Source organism: Nipponia nippon, unplaced genomic scaffold (genome assembly GCF_047370975.1).
Source record: "Nipponia nippon isolate SJK-2023a ecotype South Korea unplaced genomic scaffold, ASM4737097v1 scaffold_8, whole genome shotgun sequence".
NCBI classification, from domain to species: Eukaryota; Metazoa; Chordata; class Aves; order Pelecaniformes; family Threskiornithidae; genus Nipponia; species Nipponia nippon.
The window spans coordinates 15,610,403-15,634,160 of NW_028262402.1; the positions used below are offsets into that span (position 1 = coordinate 15,610,403).

The window sequence follows — 23,758 nt, forward strand, 5'->3', positions numbered from 1 at the left end:
ATATGTTACAGCTGATGATATCAGCTTTGTGATGTCATACTGTATTTCATTTGTGTAGTTTTATGTGTGGCTAGTATGACTAGATTTAGCTTAAGAAAACAAGGTTAGCTGCATGAAAAACAAATGCAAATGTTATGATTTCTTTAGTGTTTTTTATGGTATAGAATGTACTGTGTGTATACATTGCGTTACATTTATAACTGCTACAAGAGTTTCCCTGCTCATTAAAATTACATGGTGTCTCTGAAACTCGAAGAAACGTTTGAACAGGAATTGTGTAATTTTCTAGTTGTACTAAGTGTTCTAAGTGTCAAATCTTTTTAAGAGAAAATGTTCACTTTATTTTAAGAGATTACCTTTTCAGTCAAATTTACTAACTCTTAAAATAAACATGTGATACCAAGGAATATATACTATTTTTCTTCTTAAGATTTCTGGATGATTTTGTAGGCATGAGTAAATACCAGACATTTGCTGTCTTTGTGTGCATATTAGCCTTAGAGGTTGCAATGCCTGTGTTACCACTGTCATATGTATTAATGCTGTGTAGGTGTTACAACCCTGCGTTATTCATTGCATTGCATACTAGGAATATGCTTACATGGTGGCAAGATCGAGGGATTTGGGGTTTTGGTTAGGTATATCACTCTTATCAGTGTTTTGGCTTGCTTCAGTTTGTTTGTTGCTTTGTTTCACCGAGGAAAATTCTTTAGACATATTGAAGAATCTGGCAAATACTTATCCCTATAGCATGACACATATAGTAAGTTTTGGTAGGAGAGTTACAGTATGTTCATACTGCTCTGTTGCTTTGTTAATGTACAACAGCATGTGAAAATCTGTCACAAGCAACGATTTCTCAGTTGATATTGTGTGACAGCAGTGAGATTACCTGAAATAAAAATATTGAGGCAATAATAGATTAGTTTTGCCCATGACAATGATCTGACAACAGAGCAAGCCTATGCTACGATCATAATGGTGCTGTTAATGAAAGGAATATGGATTTGTGAGATTCTTGACCAAGGAAACTGAAACGGTTTATTTCGGCAGTTAGGAGGCCTTCAGAAGGTAACCAGAGGAATGAACAAAATGAAACAGGTAATGTTTTCTATGTGTGAAAATGACAGTGTTCTTTGAATAAAGCAAAAGGAAGTAGACTAACAGTGTTCAATAGTTTGCAGGCATAATGACCTAAGTAGTTGAAGGGTTGTGTACTTTGAGTATTGCAGCCTCCTGTAGAAATGAATTTAAAAATGAAATTGTATTTGTATTTGAATTCAGAAGTGGTTAAATTAATTAAACAACTTTTATCTTGCATCATGACAAGCTGTTGGTGGTTACATTTTAGTATAGAGGTAGCAATGCAAATTTTAAGCCAAGGAGGAAGAACGTATGTAAACACACACCTGTGGTCAGGCACTTTCTCTCAAAACTATTTAATTGCTGTGATTTTTTTTTTAATTTTTATTTAATGATATTTATTGTCTTTCCTGCTGATAGAACAGTGGTAGCCTGGCTGCCTTTGTTTACAGTAGATACAGACATTTCTGTATATGAGCAATCTTTATTGCTTTATGTTTCTTTTTTTATATATATTACATCCTTTTGTATGTAACTGAGCTCACTTGTAAGCTGGTGAGCTGAGCTAGTCCAGTATAAATGCCTTCATTCTATGTGATTTGCCTGTATCTGGTGAAATGAATGCATTTCAGGAGTTTCGGTAAAAAGGAGTAAAACAAGGTTATGCCTGAGGTTAGCCTAACTGGACATTATGGTCAGTTATGGCATGCAAGGATTTCAGGGCAAACAGACCAGGGAAGATGCACATTGTTTGAGTATGTGATGTGGAACACGCTATTAGAGGGCCTGGCCACATACAGGGCAGTTTTCTGAGTGGGTTGTATGTGGGCCTTAGTTTGTAGTATATAATAATGCACAGGTAAGACAAGAAAGTTTTAGGACTGAATTAGCAGATGAGCTTTTTGTAAGCCTATCTCTTTTCAAACATAAAACTGAATTTTAGTAAGTCCTCCCAGACCCTTCCCTTCTTCCTGTGCTGCCCCAAAATAAGTATGGTTAAGCTGATGTCTGACCAAGACAGGTAAAGATGTATGGAGTAAGGAACTGGGAGAAAAGGGGTGTCTTCTACCAGTCGTGCTGACTTCCACAGTGGATACTTAAATGTTACATTTGTGGCAGACTGACTCTCTACTTACATAAGAGCATATTTTACTCTGGCAGAGTTTGTCCTGCTAGGTGTCTTCTGAGGAATATTTTACTTATTTTGCAAACTTTTATTTATGTATTTTTACATGGAAAAAAATTGCACATTAAGATCTACTTACATTGCAGTGCATCTGTTTAAATAAGAGAACATGGTGTTCATTCTATGTCAGTTACTATTTATATTCCTCTCTTTTTCAGTTCTTTCTGTTTCAGCTTCTCTAAGTTTTTATTAATTGTGAGGCTTTTTAGTTGGAATTTAAGTGGCTTGTATTGTTATACCTCAAGCTTTCTTTTTGAATTATCATCTTTGCTTCAGAGCTGTTCATTTTTGCTCCTTCAATTATTGAATAGAATGTAAAATAAACTAATACTTATAGAATCTGATTCAGAATAGTCAAAATATTGGATTTCTGTAAAACAATGCAGAACTGGAATTCATATACAATAGGCTGAAATACATAAAAAGAAAATGATTAAACCATGTCTCACTTATCATAGATCTTTTTAATAGGAGCAAAATCTGTGCCATTAGTTCCAGACCAACGTATTTCCCATTCACAATGCTTTAGTGCATAACTTATAAATCTGTCCTCATCATCCTATATTACTTTTTCAAAGCAAGACTAACATCAAGCAAGACAGGATGAATGAAAGTCAATGAAGGTCGACTAGACAATCCAATTACTAAAGAATCTTGGAAGAACAGTACTGTGATCTATAAAAGAATTGGGTGTGAATTTCTGTATCTTTGTTGACAAGGGTCATTTCTGTAGAACTACGGTATATTTTCTATGGTAATCTGTTTTTAGATTATTCTAGTCTAATCTGTTTGTATAGTAAGTCTGAATGTCCGTTGTTTATACTCTAAAATATTTGTTAGTTTGCAGAAGCCATATTTATAATACACATTTCATGTACCTGTTCTGTCTCCTGAGTGGTGAAGAGGCCTTTGAGGAAAATGCAACATACAGTTACATATTGCATGGTGAAGAGACAGTGTTAAGATTGCATAATCATTGCATACGTGCCATTGCTAATTTTCCATGCATTTTTTTTATCAGTCACTTATCATTTTTTATCAGTCAATTATCATTTTTTTTCATTCTGCAGAACAGGCCATCTCTTGGGCACGTAAAACACATCCGTACAACAAAAGAGGTTACTATTTCTGGCACCTACTTATAGTAGAAATAGTGAGCTGGCCTGCATGTTTGAGTTTAAATATAAAAATTCAAGTATGTTTATAAGCCATCTGTGCTAGACACTGCAGATGATAAAATAAAAGAAAGTCTAATAAAGCAGAAGAATGGTTTTCAGTCTTAGAAACTTACTTGAGCTTTAAATTTAGCTTTGTTGCTTCTGTTTCAGATCTGTCTGAAATTTATCTACTTTTTTCCTCCCTTCTATAAATAAGTCTAATGAAAAATAATACTTCTACATACAAGCCTTGTTTTATTATGTTTTTCAAGCCATATATAAATAAGGACAGATAGGATTCAGTTATCAAGTATTCTCACTGAAGACTAGGTAATTGTACTTGACTATAATGTTACACATATGTTTATAAATAAATTAAAAACTATTACATGTTTCTACTCTCCCTCACCCCTGCAAAAGGAGATCAAAAAGACCTAATACAAATTTTACGTTTTAACCTTTCATCAGATATTTAGTTTACAGGTGTTTTGATCTGGTATTTCTGTACATAGTATCTTATATTCATTTTATGAGAAACCATTCTTGTGAAATTGCAAGTGTGTGTGTGTGTGTATGGATATATAGAAGTATATATGTAGATCTCCCTTCAACTAATACAATCACAGGAGAGTGTGGTCATGTGTTGAGTAGCTAATCAAACAGAGTATTGAGTGGCCTTCATTACAGGCTGCCCGGGTGGGAACCATGTTATTAAAATATCAATTGCTATAAATTACATAGGGTCTGAAAAAAGAAGTAATATATTCCTAGACACTGGTATAGTAAAGAATGCTTACTGTGGGATTACAGTGCTAATTGAGAAGATTTTTACAATGTTTCCCAGTAAACTCCAAGTCAGCTTCTGCAGGTGGTGGAGTTTTGCTGGCTGACAGCAAAGGATGGGATCTGTTATTGAACTGAGCTTAAAGCCAGCAACAGGTTCAGTGTACTGCTATTTTATTTATAAGTCAAGATTTAAGAAGAGAAATTGCTGTTTGCAGTAGCAAAATGCCTGTCTAAAGTGGTGATTTCTACCACAGTAATTGTAAAGTGTATTCAGGTAATGTCACGCTACTTCTGACAGATCGTAAATAATTTTTCTAAACCTGGAAAATCATGAGGCTTGCATGGCATACAAAAGTAAGGAGGAATCTTTTTCTGACTAGATGCTGCTTATCTAACAAGCACTGAACAGGTTCACTGCTCATCTGTAAACTATTTAATATGTGTAGTCATAATCTACTGTTATTAACTTTTATGAAAACTATTTTTTCACAAATTTTGTTTAGAATGCATAAAATTCCATAGTATGAACAGAAGATATTTTAAGACGTAGTAATTTTATTATTTGCATTCAAAACATCATTTTTTAAAGTCTCCATGCACCAAAATGTCAGCTCTGTGTAAGAAATTATTTGTATTTTAAAGTTTTAAGCTCTGTAATGAATTTGTGATGTTAGCATTTATGCTATTGATTTTTCAGTACTGTGTTTTCTTGCTAGCTAGGGCAAACCTGTCTGCAATGGAGAATCATATTCTAATCCTCTGTGGAGAGAGGAGGGTAAGATTGTAACAGGATCCTTCTCTTAGATCATTAGCTGAAACAGAGGGTTTAGTTTACCTTCTACAGAGAAGATAACCCCTGCCCTCCCTCCCCCCCCGCAGTCCTGGTAGAATGCTAAATAGTGCAAATCTGTAAGTCTTGGACTTCTGATAGTATTTGTCAAAGATTTTTAGTAGTCAATATCTTAAAATTCCGAAATAGTTGGTGTGGTTGTCCTCAGCTGAGAGAATTGTGCAAAAATAAAAATGTAAGATCGTATCAGATCAAAATCAAAGAAGAAGTTTCTTACTACGTTGGGGTTTTTTGTTAAAGTAGGCAGACCCTGAAACATGGGTTGGGTCTACGCAGATGTGACGTGACCACTACCCAGTTTGTGATTGAATCTGTTTAGCTGACCCTTTCCCCCTTTCTTTTGGCCTGTTTTCAGTTTCACTGGCTTCTAAATACACAGTCCTGAAAGACTTGCCTTTTATTTGGCAGATGTGCAACAATAAAAATGTTTGCTCACTGAGAAACTGTTGCTTTGAGAAAGCTGCATTAGACCTATAACCATATTCAGTAACCCCAAACCAATACAGCTTACATGTGATGTTGTGCCTATAATCTTGTTGGCCTGCCTTATCTCTGGGCTATCTTTTCAGAAATTGATTTGCTGGTCTTCACCAAGGTCACCATATGCTGCCAGCATGCAGTTAAGTGACATGTTAGTCAGGCAAGTTGGAACTGTGGATAAAGGTGATCCACAGCACAGCAGGAATGATGTTCCTATGTATGTATTCACCTGAGGCTCAGTTGTGGACCAGATGTTTCAAGACTTGTTTTGCTTCCGAGTTCTGTGATAACAAGAAGACATCCTTACAAACCTGGAATGTTCTCGGCATTCAGGATTTACGATTCCAGACATAGTGAGACATTTCTGAGACATTTGGCTGGAAAATACAGGTTTTGTCCAAAAATCAATATGGAGTTGTGTATTACCGTCATTTGCACTGGGAATATGTACTTCTCAAGAAAGAAAACCCCAACCTTGTTTAAAGGAAGGTACACAGGTGTCTTAGGGGTACCCATGTCGATATTATATTCTTCACAAAGTTCACAGAATGTTGTCCTTTTGAATATTTAGTCTACATACAAAGTATTACATTTATGCAATGGATTGTGTTTCATAGTAATTTCGTTAGACAAAATTATAAAGAAAAAATAGTTGTAGAAATAAATAAATCACAATAATAACCTAGGTAACATCTCCATTCAACTGATAACTGACAAAATGGTACATTACCATGAGATACAAGTCTGATGTGGGAAACAGATGTAATATTAACTTTAAGATCATGAATTGATGTAGTAAAAATGCTTAGAAAAGGAATATAAACTTGAGATATCACACAATTCAGATTCTGTGCAGAGTTAATGATGGGTATAGCATGAGTCTGCAGGATGGCAGTAACATAAATTTGTTAGTATTTTCGTGTTTGTATATAGTTTGAGAACAGTAGATAGAATGGTCTCTTGGGTTATTTGCAGGTAACCAGGATGATGATAATATTTGAATTTGTGGCCATCATTCTCTCTTTTCTTCTGATTCTTCTTCTTCTCCAAGATGATGATTCTTCTCTGCCAAAGATGATCTTTTTACTTCCTTTTCATGAACATATATAGATGTGTGTCTGTACCGGATGTTTTCTCTCAAACTCTTGAAATAAATAACAGTAGTGATAATAATAATGAAAGTATTACAGTGTTACAGAGAAGCTGGTTAGACTGTATTAAGTATGTGCTCATATCACCTATTCAACTATTACCTGTATATCTCTTCTGTAGGTGACAGATCAGTCAGTGAAAGCTTTTGCTGAACATTGTCCTGAGCTACAGTATGTTGGTTTTATGGGCTGCTCTGTTACATCGAAAGGAGTCATTCACCTCACCAATGTAAGTACAGTAACTACTTTTAGCTAGTCATTAGTGTGTTTGACTATTGCCAAACCATATGTATCAGCCAGGATAAGTTTATACATATGATGAATAATACTGTCATGGATCGAAACATGACAAGATAAATGAACATTGCATTATTTGAGCAGACACATTCAGATTTCCCTCTGTAAAAACACTGTACCAAAAACATGTTCAAGGGATGGTACTTATTCTCAGAAATAATAATACTGTTCAGGTCAGAAGTCTTTGAAATGCCTAGTTACACCAGATTCCATTGCAAACAAAACAAAATTCCGTAATTGGAAGTGCAAAATTCTTAGTGGAAGAAATTTAGACAGACCCCTTACTGCAACAGTATATAACCTATACACATTATTTTGTGTATATCCATCTTTGTTTTTTAACATAGATAATGTGACAAATACATTTTGTTTCCTTTCCTTTTTCTTTTGTGTAAGGGAGTGATGTGTGGGAGAACTTGAGTGAACCTGCAGAAAATAATGGAAACGTTCAATAAAATGAATGGCTTGGATGAGGTGGACAAACAGCATATTAATTAAAATTCATAACTGAAAGTAAATTCAGGGATCATGCAAACATCAGGGAGAACAAAGGAAAAAATGCATCTGGAATAGATAAACTAGCATTTATCGCTAAGAATTTTTAAAAAAGTTCAAAGGGGAAAATGGAACTTATTATAACTGGTAAAGATGACTGTAGAAATGGGTATTGAATATGAAAAGTTCTGATAAACGTAAAAATGGTTAAAGAGATCTTGAAGTAGCAAGTGGAGAGCATATTTAATGAAAACAGAATGTGCCTGAAGAAAATACAGGTTTTTTTAATGCAGCTGTGCAGCCCTCTTGTTGTTATGTAGAACCATATATTCAGCGTATCTGTAAAATATTTTCATCAGTTTAGGGCAGCTCAGTAGCTGAGGATACAGAAGAGTTGGTAACATTTTGGAACACATGCAAAAAGAAATAAGCCGGAGAAATTAATTTGCATGGTAAAGTTTTAGCACTTATATTGATGTGTAAAAGGGGCATATATCTGTAGGAGATGGAAATAATACAATGATTTTCATGTCCTGTGAAAATTATGTTATGTGTAACTATAGGTTATATTTATATACACAACATAAATATAGGAGGTACATAATTTAGATATCTGACATGGATTATGTAGCCCAAAGCTTTGGGAAATTCCCACACAGATCGCTTTTCCAGTGTATGCTTTGGTTACTGCATTATTCTGGCCTAGATTTGTTGAGTGTTTAATAGATGTCTTATCCCTCAACCAAGTGACTTTATAATCCCATGTATTTGATTAAAGAAAAGTCAAGGTCTTGATTTTTTTTGTAACGAACATTTGGTTCTAATTTTCATGTGGTTTAATAATAAATTATTAGAAATCCTGATTTACATAGGATTGACACTGTTGTACATAATCCTTTAGAAAATACCTAGGAGACTGCTTTGTCACAAACTTGAAAAAAGTCATATGGGATAAGTAATTGGTGCATATGCTTTTTGTTCCCAATTGAGACTTGGGGATTCCAGTTTCATTCCCTCAAGCGGTATCCATAGAAACTTTCTGCAGGTTATTAATACTGCAAACACAGCGATGTGGCAACACTGAACGTTAGGGTTTGTTCAACCTGGAGAAGAGAAGGCTCCAGGGAGACCTTACTGTGGCCTTTCAATACTTAAAGGGGGCTTATAAGGAAGATGGGGACAGACTTTTAATAGGGCCTGTTGCGATAGACAAGGGGCTTTAAACTGAAAGAGGGTAGATTCAGACTAGGTATAAGGAAGACCTTTTTTACAATGAGGGTGGTGAAACGCTGGAACAGGTTGCCCGGAGAGGTGGTAGATGCCTCATCCCTGGAAACATTCAAGGTCAGTTTGGACGGGACTCTGAGCAACCTGATCTAGTTGAAGATGTCCCTGCTCATTGCAGGGAGGTTGGACTAGATGGTCTTTAAAGGTCTCTTCCAACCAAAACTATTCTATGATTCCATGATACACGATCTTCTCTAAGGTTTGCTAAGTATTCTTTCACATATGAATGACTTCCTGTGCACAATAATAAGGTATTTTTTTACATTTATTGCTACTTTAAGCTGAGGTATATATGCATGTGATATAGGTAAGTGGGATGATGCCATATATTAAGGCGAAAAAGAGTGAGTAACAGATTTTCCCAGTTATACAGTGACTGGGAAATTGTATTGGAATTCAGCCTTCTTTACTCCGAAGCTATTGACAAATGATATATGGTGAATCTTGCTGCAGTGACTTCAGTAGTGTTTCCACCTGGTTCCTCTGGCAGGTGTTACTTCCTCGTAGTAGAACAGACAATTTTAACTAAAACTCTGAATTGCACTAAAGCATCTGGAACAGGCACATGTTCCATTTCTACAGCTTTTCGGAGGAAATAAGCTCCAGCAGGGAGTTAAAACAAGTGTCTGGGGAGTAGTAACGTGATCTTTAACTGCTGCATCTGTCTTTTCCAAAATTCGTCTGTTGATAACATCTTTTTTTTTTTTGTTCTAACCATCATGTATTTCTTATGGTCAGTTTTGTGCTGAGTTCTTAACTAGTACTTCATAAGTGCTTAGTAATAATTCCAGTCTCATGTTCTTAGAGAATGTGGATCTGTTCTTTGTTCTACGTGGCCTGTGAGTGTGTCCCGCAAGGCTGTGCAGAGCTAGTTCCCTTCTGTCCTTCTGCTTCTTCTGTGCAAACTGGAGATAACAGCACTGGCCTCTCTTGTAAAATTGCTTTGAGGCTGATGGATGTATAAAAATTGAGTCGTTTATTATTACTGTATTTTCCCCCTAGTAATGTTAGCTGTCTTTAAAAATACTGGCACTTGAAAATTCTGAATTACAGTGCTGCTGAATCGCAGAGCTTTTTTAATGGCTAATTGTGGGGTATGGTAGTGAAAATGTTGTAAATTTTAGAAAAAGAAGAAACATTCACGGTTTATTTTCATTATTTTTCCACTCAACATGGTGATACTCAAAAAAATTTGCTTCTTGAGCAATACCATGTTATCACACTAGTGCCTTTTTTTCCTTGAAATTATTATAAACTACAAAAAATGCACCTAAAGTAAATAATGATTATTGGGCAAGATGAGAGGCACTACACAGAGAGAGAGAGAAAGTGAAAGAGGGAGTGTGTGTATATGCAATTCACAGTTAGACTCCCAGTTAAAACCAGTGGTTTGTTCTGATGATCTAGAATGTTTTATTTTGCTTTGTAGCTGTAATGTGTGAAACTTTCACAAAAGATCTGAATGATCAGTTCTATGACATCAGAAAAATTAGTCCAACATTTATCAACCTTGTTTTTGTGGAGGAGGGAAGAACATGTACTGGATATAATGTTGCAGTTTTTATCTTCTGTTTTCAGTGCATCCCCAACTGTTGTTCCTTGTTTCATCTTTTTTTCTCACTTGTTTTATTATTTACTTATCTTTCCCTACATGATTTGTTTTTTCTTGTTTTCTCCTTTCCTCCCCTCCTTACATCCTTGTCTCTGAAGAGTTTATTGCTGGTTATTTTTTACTTTTCACTTTCTTCTTCTCCTGTAAGCACGAAGGTCTATGCAAATGTTCAAAGTACTTAGGCAGGTTGGGTGATTGCATTGAAGACAGATTAACCAGATGGGTAATTTTTATTCATTAACTAAGTGTGAATAAGAAACTCCTATATGCTAACTAGTGAAGTCGTGATTTTTTTATTTTATATCTTTGGCCCCAAAAATGGTGGTGTTTTCTTCCCCTCTTGTGGTAATTGCCTCTCAGCAGTTTAATTGTTGCAATTCTAATAGAATTTTAACAGCTGGCGTCAGCAAATCTTGACATCTAGACATAGTTTTATTTCCAAGCCACTTCCTTGGCTTCTTCCTTTGAGTTCTGGTATATATGCAAGAGTAATTTCTTTGTAGCAGTATAACTCTTATCTGTGCTTCTACACCATTGTACTTCTGACAGACTATGTCTGGTAAAGTTTATTACAGACATTTTAATCTAAATCTGTGTGAATCCTTGGAGAACATCTTGATCGAAAAAAGTTCTAACTTACTCTTCTAATCACCAATACATGAAGTCAGTTTATCTCAGAACTATTTTTGGAATAATGTGATCTTTATTCTTTCTTTTTCTCATAATTGTTACCCGAGAGTCATGTCCAATCTAACTCAGTCATACCTGTGTCTGAGTTGGTGGCCAGTGTGAAGTCAATCAAAATTCAGATTTAAAGAGCAAATATTTAGGACTCATTCAGTGCAGACATTATCAGCTTGACAGACACATAATGATAATCTACACATGACAAGATTGATTTTGCAAGAGCCTTTTCTAAATAGAGGTACTGTATGGTCCCTTTCTTTAGTAACTGATTTGTTTTGACACTAAGTGCTCTGCTTTATGCTCTTTTTATGGTAATATTTCAGCATACCTTCTAATCTTAAAATCATCATGCTTCCTGACTAAGAACATGATTGTTCTTGTTTGGCTAGGTCTAGAGAAAACAGGTTTTTAATCAAATTTATGTAATGAACTATATTTCATAAGTTGGCATATGATTTATTTGAATCTGTTTGCATTTAAGAAGACGTCCTTTTAAATGTTAGTCTTCCAATCGCAGGAAAATGTAAGGATTTCTAAACATGGTGATTCTGGGAGATTCTTCGTGAGGATTGGCTTGATACTTTAAATGTTGTGGTGCTATAGACTGTGTAAGAGAACTTTTTTACATCTTGTCAAACTAAAGCTGACCATTTTGTTGAATGAAGTTAACTGTGTCCCTCCTAAGAGAGTCTTTTCATCATTTTTAAGAATTTGATAGCTGTACCGAACTGCAGTTTCTTTCAAGTTGCAATGAAGTAAAAAAAGGCATTGCAGAGAAAACTGATTGCATGGTTGACAGGGTTTCAGTGCTCTGTGGATGTGTGAAACTTTTTAGGAAAACAAAAAAAAAGTGGTTCATTAGGGGTACTTGAGAGTAAATAAAACAAAGACAGAGTAAACTATGACTCAGCAATAATGTAATTCATCAGCAACTTTTAGAATTTAAAAACTGGAAATAAGCCTTGTAACGTGGGTACTTGTCATGGTTTAACCACAGCTGGCAACTAAGCACCACACAGCTGCTCACTCACTCTCCCCTGGTGGGATGGGGGAGAGAATCGAAGGGGTAAAATTGAGAAAACTCGTGGGTTGAGATGAAGACAGTTTAATAGGTAAAGCAAAAGCCTCACACACAAACAAAGCAAAACAAGGAATTAATTCCCTACTTCCCATCAGCAGACAGCTGTTCAGGCATCTCCAGGAAAGCAGGGCACCATCACATGTAATGGTTACTTGGGAAGATAAATGCCATAACTCTGAATGTCCCCCCTTCCTCCTTCTTCCCCCAGCTTTATACGATGAGCATGACGTCATATGGTATGGAATAGCCCTTTGGTCAGTTGGGGTCAGCTGTCCTGGCTGTGTCCCTTCCCAGCTTCTTGTGCACCTCCAGCCTCCTCACTGGTGGGATTGTATGAGAAGCTGAAAAGTCCTTGACTCTGTGTAAGCACTGCTCAGCAATAAATAAAACATCCCTGCGTTATCACCATTTTTCTCATCCTGAATCCAAAACACAACACTATACCAGCCACTATGAAGAAAATTAACTCTATCCCAGCCAAAATCAGTGCAGTACTATATGTGCAGTTTATATGTGTGTGCAAGGAGCTCCTCTACAATGAGTCTTAATGTTAGAAAGGAGGGAAAAGTATTTGGTTTTGTAGCATAACTTGTAAAAGTATGCATGCAATATATCAAAACCCAAATTATTATTGTCAGTCATCTTGGAAGGAGTAGCAGCTTAAATACAGATGTCATTCACTTCCCTGTTGTGTTCTGCTGTGGTACATTACAAAACAAGGGAATCTATTGAATGACCTTGTTTCCTTAATTAACATGCATTTTCAACTCCCTTTCCTCAGGCATGATTTTTTAAAAATACCTACACTCTTCAAAACAACCTTTTTCTGGTTTGTTTTTTGTAAGTGATGAAAATTAAATCTCTTTGCTTATAAAACAGGTTTTGAATGTGTATTTCTTATTTAAGCAATGGGAGCTCAATGTTCTGCAATATTTAACTTCAAAAAATTAAATTAGAAGTTGTGAATGTGCAGAACATTAAATCAGTCTATGGGAAAATAGTCTCCTCTGTAACTATTCAATCATTTTCCAATTCTTTAAACAATGTACGATTACTGTTTCAGGAATACAGTATGTATCAATAATATAGTTCAGTTACTTCAGCTCTTAAGTAAAAATTAATGTATGTGACTTTTTATTATTATGTCAATAGAATCTATAAACTATTTTTTAAAAAAGAATGTGATTTACAATTTTTTCAGGTTACTATTTTTTATTTCTTGTGATCATACATTTGCTTTGCGGGGCTTAGATTATTCTAAGAGAGCAACTTATTCCCTGGAGGCATGTATACAGAGAGAGTGTCAAGAAAATAAAGCTTAATTAGCAAAAGATGTGAATTTAAAGCTCATTAAGTCCTTATAAGTGCTTTCCTTCAGAAATAATTTGGTTTTAGTTATGAAGAGGATTGATCTTCTGTGAATTGTTTAGTGGTGGACTTGGCAACGTTAGGTTTATGGCTGGACTCGATCTTAAAGATCTTTTCCAACGTAAATAATTCTACGATTCTATTCTATTCTATGATTTTTGAGGAAGCCTATCTGTACAGGAACTGTGGAAGCGTGCGGGGAACAAAAAAAAAGAAAAATAATTGAATACTTATTATATTCATAATCCCCTACAATAACAGCTAAATATTTACAGGAATTGATACACCCACACTGAAAAATTACCTGTGACCCCAATGGTAATAGTAATTTTTTATTATCTATAGTATATGAAATTTATCCTAAGCTTGAACAGTCTCAAATCAGGCATATTGTCTCTTTCTGTTTTTGGTTTTTTGGTTTTTTTTTTGTTATTATAGTTTTCAAATGCTCTACGTTCTTGATTAGCATTGCATATATTTTAATATTACAAATTCCAGTAATCAAGATAGGAGTCTTACGAACTCCATAACATTCAGGCACACAAATAGTATGATGATCTCTGATTCTTTAAATATATCAATCTCCATAAAATTTCATTTAAACCAACCAACAAAAGTATTGAACAACAATGATTTTATCATAATTTAAAATATTTGACATCTAAGAGTAATAGGTAATTTCTTAAAAATAATAGTATCTGATTTTTTTAATTTTAATATTTTTTTAAAAGAACTGAAGCTCTGTTTTTCAAACCTCCTTCGTCCAAAACCATTTTGTGATCTAAGTGGTTCTTTTGCATCTGTCATTCACAGTGGAACAATTCCCTTTCAGTACATTTTAACAGGCAATCTCCTCACAAAACCTTCACGTATTGGGCTGTCAATTCTTTGTCTGTTAGTGGGACTGAAAGGAAGGGACCAACATCCTGTTCCCTTCTAATCTCAGTCATCTAACTAGACTCTTTCTGAAATTTAAATGCTATTATTATACTATTTCATACAATTTTAACACTGAGTCAACTTCAGTAATTTCAGCAAGGTTGTGTATATGTGTAGCACACAAAATTAGTTTAACTGTTCTTGCTTTCTCTTAATTCTTTTACTTTATTTTCTATTTCATATTTTTAAGCCCTCTGTCTACTATTTGCGTTGTCTGTTTTATTGTCACATTAAATATTCCTTTTTCAGTTAAAACATTTTGTCTGCTGGAGTTGAGTTCAAAGTTTAAATTCTGCTCATGCTGAGCATTCTTTGTAGAGCTATAAAATTAAGAGTTGAAGAAAAGTGTGAATATCTGTAGAAGAATGGCCCTGAAATTGTTCATTAAAATGTTTATTGCTGCATGAAGAAAATTGGTTTTGATTGCAAAAAAGAAAAAGGAAAAACTTTATTCATCCTGGTGCCCTAAGATTGAGTATTTAAGTCACAGAATATCCTTTTTCTGTGGAAAAATGCTGATTAAAGGTATGCTATTTTAATCTCAAGACTTATGTATGCAGTGAAGATTCGAACATCCCAACTGTCCAATTATCTGTTTCAGAGAAGTTTAATTTTTTTTTTTTATATCACTACTTTTAGATGTGAGGGTTAGAGGTAGAATATAAAACTGAGGTAATTTTTCTTGCCATTTTTTTATGATACTAGTGATAAATAAAGAATGCAGCATTGTAGCATTAGCCCCTTACAATTACTTTTCAGGTAAAATATAAAATAGGACATTTGTCATTAAAGTATCTTTTTCATTTTTTTAATGAAAAATGGTTACATATGCATTTGTAGCAATTCTCTGACCAGTAATAAGATGTTGATACCTCTGATTTAAATAGGCAAAGGGATTTTCTTTTCACTTGTCATGTTCAGATTGATACAAAATCATGTCAGAAGGTCCAGTCCTTAAGGGAATGTGTATCTGGCTCTGCAGCTCTTGAAAGTTATTCACTCATCTGAAATGGCAATAGTGAGGTTGTATAGATCAAATTATACTTCAGGAGTTTGTATCAACCTGAAGCAGTCTCTTCAAACTTCTAAGATAGTCAGGTTTTCTGGATCGAGTACGTTGTGCCTGATAAAAAGAAGAGTTAACCTACCAAGTAGGTCAGGTGTCAGGTAGGCTGTTTAAAATGAATGAATGTGACAGTAAAAAAGGCAAGTGATGGTTGAGTTACTGTATATTGACTGTAATGGTAGACCATTATTAATATGAAGGAAAGAAACAATGAGGGAATGATCGTTCTCCTGTGACAGTAAAGAATAAAATCTACCTTGGAAACCCTATGCATTTGCTCGATGGCAATACTAGAAATTCAGTTTAGGTTTTGAGTCTACCCATGCAATGCAAAAGTCTTTTTTTCCTGGGAAATCACAAATTCTTTCTGCTGCATACATCATTGCTTCAATGACGTAGATACTCTACTGTTACCTCTTAGCGAATTTGAAGCCATGTTAGTTAGGCACTTTTTAAGGAAGCACTGACCTCCATACATTGGTTTATCTTTAGTGTAAATTCATGGTTTTTACTCTGTAAGTAATAATGATGACTAAATAATCACCTATATTGTCACCTGCTCATAAGAAGAGTGTTGTCGTGGAAGAAAGCATATTTTAGTTAAGAATTCTGTTTGTTTTTTTTTTTTTAAATGAGAAGGTTTTCTACTTGTCTTTGAGGTCTGCTGGTAAATATTTCTTTACTGTTGTAGAACATATGCATTGTTGAATTGTCCAGTAGGTTTATTTCCTGTGTCATAGGCATTGGCCACGTTACTGCCAACATAGTGTAAAGGCTGAAGTATCCAATATGAATAGCTGTATGAACATGAGGAAAATTCAAGTTGCTCTAAGCTTCCCCTTCTCCTTGTAATTCACGCAGAAAAAATGAGGGGTTGGTTGTGAGCTTTTTTTGGGTGCATGGAAGGTAAGTCTTTCAAGTGTGCCACGATGGATGGTTACAGGCTCTTCAGGAGGGATAGGCAGGGCAGGCGAGGCAGGGGGGGTGGCATTGTATGTAGTGGAGGGACTGGAATGCATAGAGGTAGCAGTTGGTGATGGCACAGTTGAGAGCCTCTGGGTAAGGATTAAGGGACAGACAAATAAAGCGGAAGTCGTTGTGGGAGCCTGCTATAGGCCACCCAGCCAGGATGACAACACGGATGAGTTATTCTTTAAGGAACTAAGGGATGCTTCCAAGTCATCTGCCCTTGTCCTTACAGGGGACTTCAACTTGCCAGATGTCAACTGGGAATACCACACAGCTGGTACAAGCAGGTCCAGAAGATTCTTAAAGCATCTGGATGATACCTTCTTGATACAAGTACTAAGGGAACCAACCAGGAAAGGTGCCTTCCTCGACTTGCTGCTTACTAGCAGAGAGGGTCTTGTGGGTGACGTGGCGATTGGTGGCTGCCTTGGCCACAGCAACCACGAAGCCATCAAGTTTAAATCTGTAGTTTAAAAATCTATGAAACTTCCTGCTAGAGCACTATGTATGAAATGCAGAGGGACAGAGCTTGTAAAATCTGTGCATTTTACTGACACAGTATCAATCCTTATGTGCTTTTCTCCCTAACAGACAAATAAGATTATCAGAATTTCAATGGGTTTATAACAAGCACCTCCACAGTACACTTGTGGTAGTATCCTAATAATAGAAATATTATTGGTCTGCTTCCTATAGACATACCCTGCAGTTGTTTCTCAGAGGTCAGGCTACTTAATTTTATGCTTGTTCTGGAAAATTTTTGGAAGCAGTATATGGTTTATCTTCAGTTTTAGTTTGGAGAATGTTAAAAACTTCTGGAACAAAACACCAGAACATCAGTTTCTGTAGAAGACTACCTACATTTGAAGTCATCTTTTTTTCCTTTTCCTTTTATCTTTTATCTTTTTTCTTTTTTTCTTTTTTTTTACCTTAAATACATTGACTTAATAATTAACTACTGAAGTGAACCGATTACATGATCTCAGTTGTATGCCTTTGCTTAATCAAATCCTTAGTGACTTAAATCACTGAATAGGATTATTTTTTCTCTCTTACAGGGAAGGTAAATTTAATTAAAGTGTCAGTATTACCTAATGCAATTATTTTTCCAGAGTATAACAGAGATTATTTCAGACAGCTTAAAAAGCAAACAGCACTTGGAGGTTATTATGACTAAACTGATCTGTTGTTTAGGGGTACTGCAGAAATCTTTAAAAATTTTCTTCTTTGAATCCATAGCTCATGAAAGTAGTAAGAGGGTTTTATTTGCTTTTGAAGGACATTATAATGATTAACAATAGTAATAAATCAGATTAATCAGTGCATAAATCTTAATCACATCGGTCTGTGACTCCAATTTTTGTTGTTCAGAATATCAAAGTTGTTATTGATGGCTGTGCAGGTGAGACTACAGTATAAATACTGTATTTTCCAGGGAGTTTGTAGTATTTACTTAGTTTGAAAGCCTTAGACTCTGGAGTCTTTAATCACATGCATTTGAATCTAAGCACAAATGTGCTGTCTCCCCTTTCTTCCATGCCCTATTTTTCTTATAATTAAATGAGCTGGTATGCCACCTTGGTATCTTACACTCCATATAGTTAAAAGGAGGAAGGCCTAGGCCCCTGTTGTAAATGTATTGGATCATCAGTGAGAGTGTCTTGATTTCATGGAGTAACTGAGTGCCTGTATTCCAAACTTGCTAAAGTTGGATTCTATGAGTATCTCTGATATGTTTCCCTTTCATGAAAAATAAAGAAATCTCATTATACGTGATTCCGAAAAGTTTAACAGTTTTTATAAGTTATGTATGTGTACAGATTTCACATTATTTCTTTCTATCATATTTGTCTCAATAGCTAAGAAATCTTTCCAGCTTGGATCTACGTCATATCACAGAACTGGACAATGAAACCGTGATGGAAATAGTAAAGAGATGCAAAAACCTTAATTCCCTCAATCTGTGTCTGAACTGGATCATTAATGACAGGTAACTTCATTATAGCATCTAAAACCAGTATAAAGCAAATTTAACTAGTTGTATTAGTTGAGAATAATTCCTCATGGCTCGGGGGTTGGAGGAGATCAGTAAAAGCAAGCAGTGTTTTCTGAGTGTTTATTCTTGCTTGTTTTGGGTAAATCATCTAGACATGTTTTACAGAGTATTTGTATATTTCTGTAGTGGAGAAAAGTTTAGCTATAACTGGATGGCAGCACTAATCTGTTCCCTGTAGATTTCATGAGAATGTGCTATTTACTGTGTGTGATTGAAATGTACAATTGCAATTATGACTCCTTCAGTAGGTAGCCAGGATTTAAACAGATTTATATGCATACAAACAATGGAGCATACTTTTGATTACATAAGGAAAAATAAAGTGCTCATGGGTTAAGTAGTGGAATTCATGTTTTTTTAGAAAGCAACAAGTCCTTCATTTTTTGGCAAAGAGACTCTCCAGAATGAGACTGAGAGAATAACTGGTGTATTACCTTAGGCTTTTCCTTTTGACGAGAATACCTGCTATCCTGCTGTATTCTGTCCTTTTGATCAAGTAATTTATTTTAACATTAAGTAAATACACACAGATGATGTTTAGTTATATTGCAGATCAGATGAAAAATGAAAAATACTGAGAATTTAAAAAGTGGAAGTTTCCTTTTAAAATGGGAAAATTGAGCAAAGCCACTACCTCCAGGTTCACAGGAAAGAACATTTTAAATTCCTTTTAACAGATTGGTTTATTATAACTGCTGCTTTAAACAAAAGGAAAGAGACACTTTTAACAGAGACGAGTTCTAAAACATTTTCATATAAACCAGAATGATGTATTTTAGCAATTGTACTTCTTCCCCATTGTTATAGACCTTTTTTTTCCTAACATACGCTCTTTCAAGGTTTTCTGAAGTCTTTAAGAATGTACTAAAGTGTAAATGAGCTTAGACTTTGATGAAATTATCATGTTCTAAAAATACTAAAATTGAAATGTGTTGACTAGGAAGTACCATTGAACTTTCCCTATAACTCCTTTTAGCCTTTAAGACTGTTTTTTGGTTTTGCAGGTTTAGGTCAAACACTTAAGGTAACTTCAATGGTTTTGAAAGCATTCAGTTGCCTCAGATCTTTCTGTCTGTAGGGCCTTATTTTCATATGCAGAATAAGGCTACTATAATGGAAAATTTTACAATAAAATACTTAGAAAATTTTAGAAAAAATACTAAGAAAAATGTGAATTTAAAAGACAGGCACTTTTCAGGTTTTAATTGAAGTACTTAGAAATGGTATAACTTTCTGCATGAACGCTTTGAGTAGGACAATCTGCTAAGTATCATCCAAACTGATGTCAAACTGTTCTTGAAATTACTTTGCTAGAATTACTAGAATAAGAAATACATCTTATAATTATATGCGTATGACTCTAAAACTTCATATTAAATATAGTTAGAATTATGAAGCTTAACAAGAAAAGGAAACCCTTTCCAGCAATGACAGATAACCTGCTGTTGTATGTAAACTTTTAGATCATTGACTTTTGTCTGTGTAGTTCTTTCCGTTTTGTGTTTATTTCTGATCATACCCATCAGTACTTTTTCAACATGTGACTGATAACTAAAACTTGACTACAAATTTAAGTTTAGCTATTTAAATTGGCCTCTAGCTAAAAGCAAACAAAGAGAGACTTTAGAAAATAATTAATGCCTTTGTTAAATCTTATTCATAGGCAGTCATTTGGCAATTCAAGTATTTTTCCTATTTTATAAGTGATATGAAGCTCCAAATACTAGTCTTAAGTGAATAAAGTAATTTCCCCTACTCCTCCTAAATGCTGAATTAAGAATTGCTGAAAATTCTATAAAAGGAACGTGATATAACCTCTGGGCTTTAATCAATGTAGAGACTGGTTTAGCAGAGTATTATTAGCATATTCACTTTGAGGGTATGAGTGATCCTTCAGAATTTCACAGGACTGTTCAGGTACTTACCTTGGGTAAAAACTCAACTTAGTTTAAACTAGTTAAATTAGTTTATTAATGATTTAATGCAAGATGAGCTTTTCTTTTTTTATTTGATGGCGCCTAGTCAGAGAGGATGTCAGAGGATATTCTGCGTCTTAATACCTTTGAGTAAACCTTTTGTTTATCATTGTCTCCAACACATATGAGATAGTAGCAGTCTAATGTTTTACCTGACTCCTGGTTTTAAAACAGAGAGATCAGTTCCACCACCTCAGCCCCCCACTCCCCATTATCAAGCCTACTTCCTTGTGAGATCCAACTACATAGGGCTTGTATTCCAGATTTTTTTTCAAACTTAGCAAGACACTTTTTTGTTCTCTCTAGAATGACTGAGGGTTGTTTTTTTTTTTTCTTTCTTTTCTTTAAAGCCTTGAAAAACTGTTTTCCTCCATTCCTTTGTGCAAAATCAAGGGTGAAAGAAAACTAGAAAGTTCTCAAAAACACTGGTATAGATGAAAGATCTGTCTGTGAATTATCTCTTAAAGTTAGTTCATTATTGGTAGGTTTTACAGCAGAAGTAAATCACTGGTTTTAAAACTTTATTTTAGATTTCTTTATTGTTTCCAGAAATCCATAAAAATTCTTTCAATAAGCAAGGCTGTGGCCCCAGAATATTTATAGCACTCTTTTACTTGTGACACAGTGTTAGATCTAATGCTGTGACCGTTACATTTCTTGCAAAGTAGCTGAAAGGAACTGAAACTTAGAGTGTAAGATCTCTGCATGGCAGGCAGTTGCTAAGATTTTTGGTGCTGTGATTCTTTTGCACATGCAATAAGTTAACAAGAACTATTATTTCTCTGTTTTGATTAAAGCTATTTTTGTTTTTGAAAGTATGCATCTAAAAGGCTTATGTAGGGCAGTAAAAAATAATTTATTTTTACCTAAGGCAAAAAATATGTTCAGTTGAGATACTCTTGCCATTAGTTTTAAAATGAGAGAAAATAGGTCTCTTATAATGACTTGTAAAAAAAAGTCTTTAAATTTGAGAGTTAAGCAAGATCAAAAAAAGACCTATTAAAATAATCTAACATAATGATGTCTTCTGGAAGTATTACAGCTCCCTCAAAAGTTTCATATACTATTTATCATGTTGGTTAAATATGTTATAGAAACAGTCTTACTACTTCTTTCAAATATGAACAAAACCAAATTTGCAAATTCTTCTAGTATGCATCATGAGTAGATTAGCTCAGATCTTTGCAGTTGGAATGAAGTAAAAGTGAGTTTTCTGTACATGGTGGTGTAAATAATACACTCTGAGGCTTGATTTAAATAACCTTATCACCCTGAAGTTGTCTTAATGGTCACTGCATGTGTTCTTCTGAATTTCAATTGATACAATCAAAATAGTGACATCTAGAAATAAATCTCATGGAGGATTCAGGAAAATGTAGTATGACATACTGGGAAAGTTTTCAAGGGAGAGTGCTTTTTCTAATAGTTTGAGGAACATGTGGTATGGATTATTATTATTATATCCATAAATAACCAAGGAGCAAGCAGCAGTTAATCTAACATTTTTTTGTGAATCTTATCACTGTGAACTTTGAGTAGCAATTCACTTCAACTTCTGTATTACATAATTCATGTAGAGATAGACACTTAAAAACTGTGCAGTGACTGTGAAGTCTTTAGAGTATTTCTGCTTGCTTAAGTCATCCTTCTTACTAAAGCACTCCCTTAGTAGTATTTGTATACAGGATGTTTGCCAGCCCATGTTGTATCTATGGTTCTTCTAATAAACATAATGGTGCAGGGGCTTGTGTAGGTAAGGTAATGAACTTTATCTAGAGCTACAGTCAGATTTTTTTGGTGCCATAGCACTGCCAGTCATCCAGGATAAGATTCCACCTGTGTAACGAAATTAATGTTTGGTTTTGCAATCAGAGGACAATAATTTCCCAACCATTCAAGAACTTTGGTCCTCCTTCTGTAGGTGGTGCCAAGCGTTCTTGTAATAATGCCTCAATAAAGCTGTATTTTTTCACATAATTTATCACACACTGATTGCAGTGTGACTTTTTTAGCAGGTGCTGAGGTTTGCAGATCATCTGGAGGTTGCCAAGAGTAAGCTATGGTTGTGACTTGGAGGCAGATATGCAGTATCTGCATGGCACAGTAAAAAAGCGAGTAATGTTGGTCGATGACCTTGTAGTGGTATTGCTTACCGCCATCAGACTTCTGATTAGTGATGTGGGGGAAGATAAGCATTACGTGCACCTCCCTGAGCTTTCAGCACAGATGGGAAACCTGGATTTGTTCTAATTATACCAGTTCTGAGAAAGTTGCTGTCCTTCTGTAGTGCTTCCATGAAATATCACTGTGGATAAACCAGAGTAAATGGTGTAATGGGACAGTCTCCCCATACTGTAATGATTAAGACTTGTTGGTGAGGATTCTGGTTGGAGTCAAAGATGGAGGAACTTGGAAGCACGGACTTCTGATAGTCAGGAAGTCGAGACATTGAAGAAATTCAGAGGAAACATGATAAATGGTTGAAAGCCAGACCATAAGCCTGAAAACCAAAATGTTTGTGCTGCAGCACAGTTAGGAGAAAGGAGCATTTTCTCCTTTGAAGAGGCTCCATCTGCTTTATTCTGCTGGGTCAGTAATGCAGCATCATTTTCTCAGGACTTGTTGGCATAGAGCATATGGGGGGTTCTGCAATGTCACTTAGCAGAGAAAATTGTTAACATGGTCTTCCATATGCTAGAGAAGTGTTTAAAAAATTTCTGTTGCCTGCCTACCATGAGTTCCTGTGAACCCATGTAATAAGCCTTGGGAGCATCTGCTGTGATCTGAATGTGTTGTGGGTAGAGGATACAATGCTGAAGATGGTCTCAGCAGGTGATTAGCTTGCTATGTTTAGTCCCAGAGCTGCTGGTGTATGTGAATGCCCCAACATTTCATTAGCAGACATAAGCATCAAAATAGTAGCTCAGTTCTTACAGTATATTTTTAATAAAATGCAGGATTAGTGAATGCTAGAGTTATTTTCAAGAAAAATAATAAAATGAATCTTCTCTTCCTGAAATTATAAGTCTCTGCATATTTAATGTGGAAATTATTTTAATAAAATTACTTCTAAAATAAAAAGATATAAAGCTTTCAGCTTGCCTATATTTTTGCACAAGCAAAAATGTTCATTTTATCTGTGGTGACTACAAATGCTAATACAGCATCTTAGTATTCATCACCTTTGATCTAACTGAAGTGGCAATGTGCTCCAGGAGCACTAATACTTATT

At 35.1% G+C, this 23,758-nt stretch overlaps 1 protein-coding gene across 8 annotated transcripts in view; it reads left to right on the top strand.

Moving 5' to 3' along the window:
- Nucleotides 1-23,758, top strand: part of FBXL17 (F-box and leucine rich repeat protein 17) — a 287,592-nt gene that overhangs the window by 75,823 nt on the left and 188,011 nt on the right. For 6 of the 8 annotated variants that reach the window (XM_087742036.1, XM_087742038.1, XM_087742040.1 and 3 more), the window contains exons 5-6: nt 6,815-6,922; nt 18,354-18,484. In XM_087742036.1, the coding sequence (XP_087598162.1) occupies nt 6,815-6,922; nt 18,354-18,484 (239 nt within the window). Of the gene's footprint in view, nt 1-6,814; nt 6,923-18,353; nt 18,485-22,538; nt 22,564-23,758 lie in introns of those variants that run through there. The other 2 variants (XM_087742043.1, XM_087742037.1) reach the window with 2 other exon arrangements.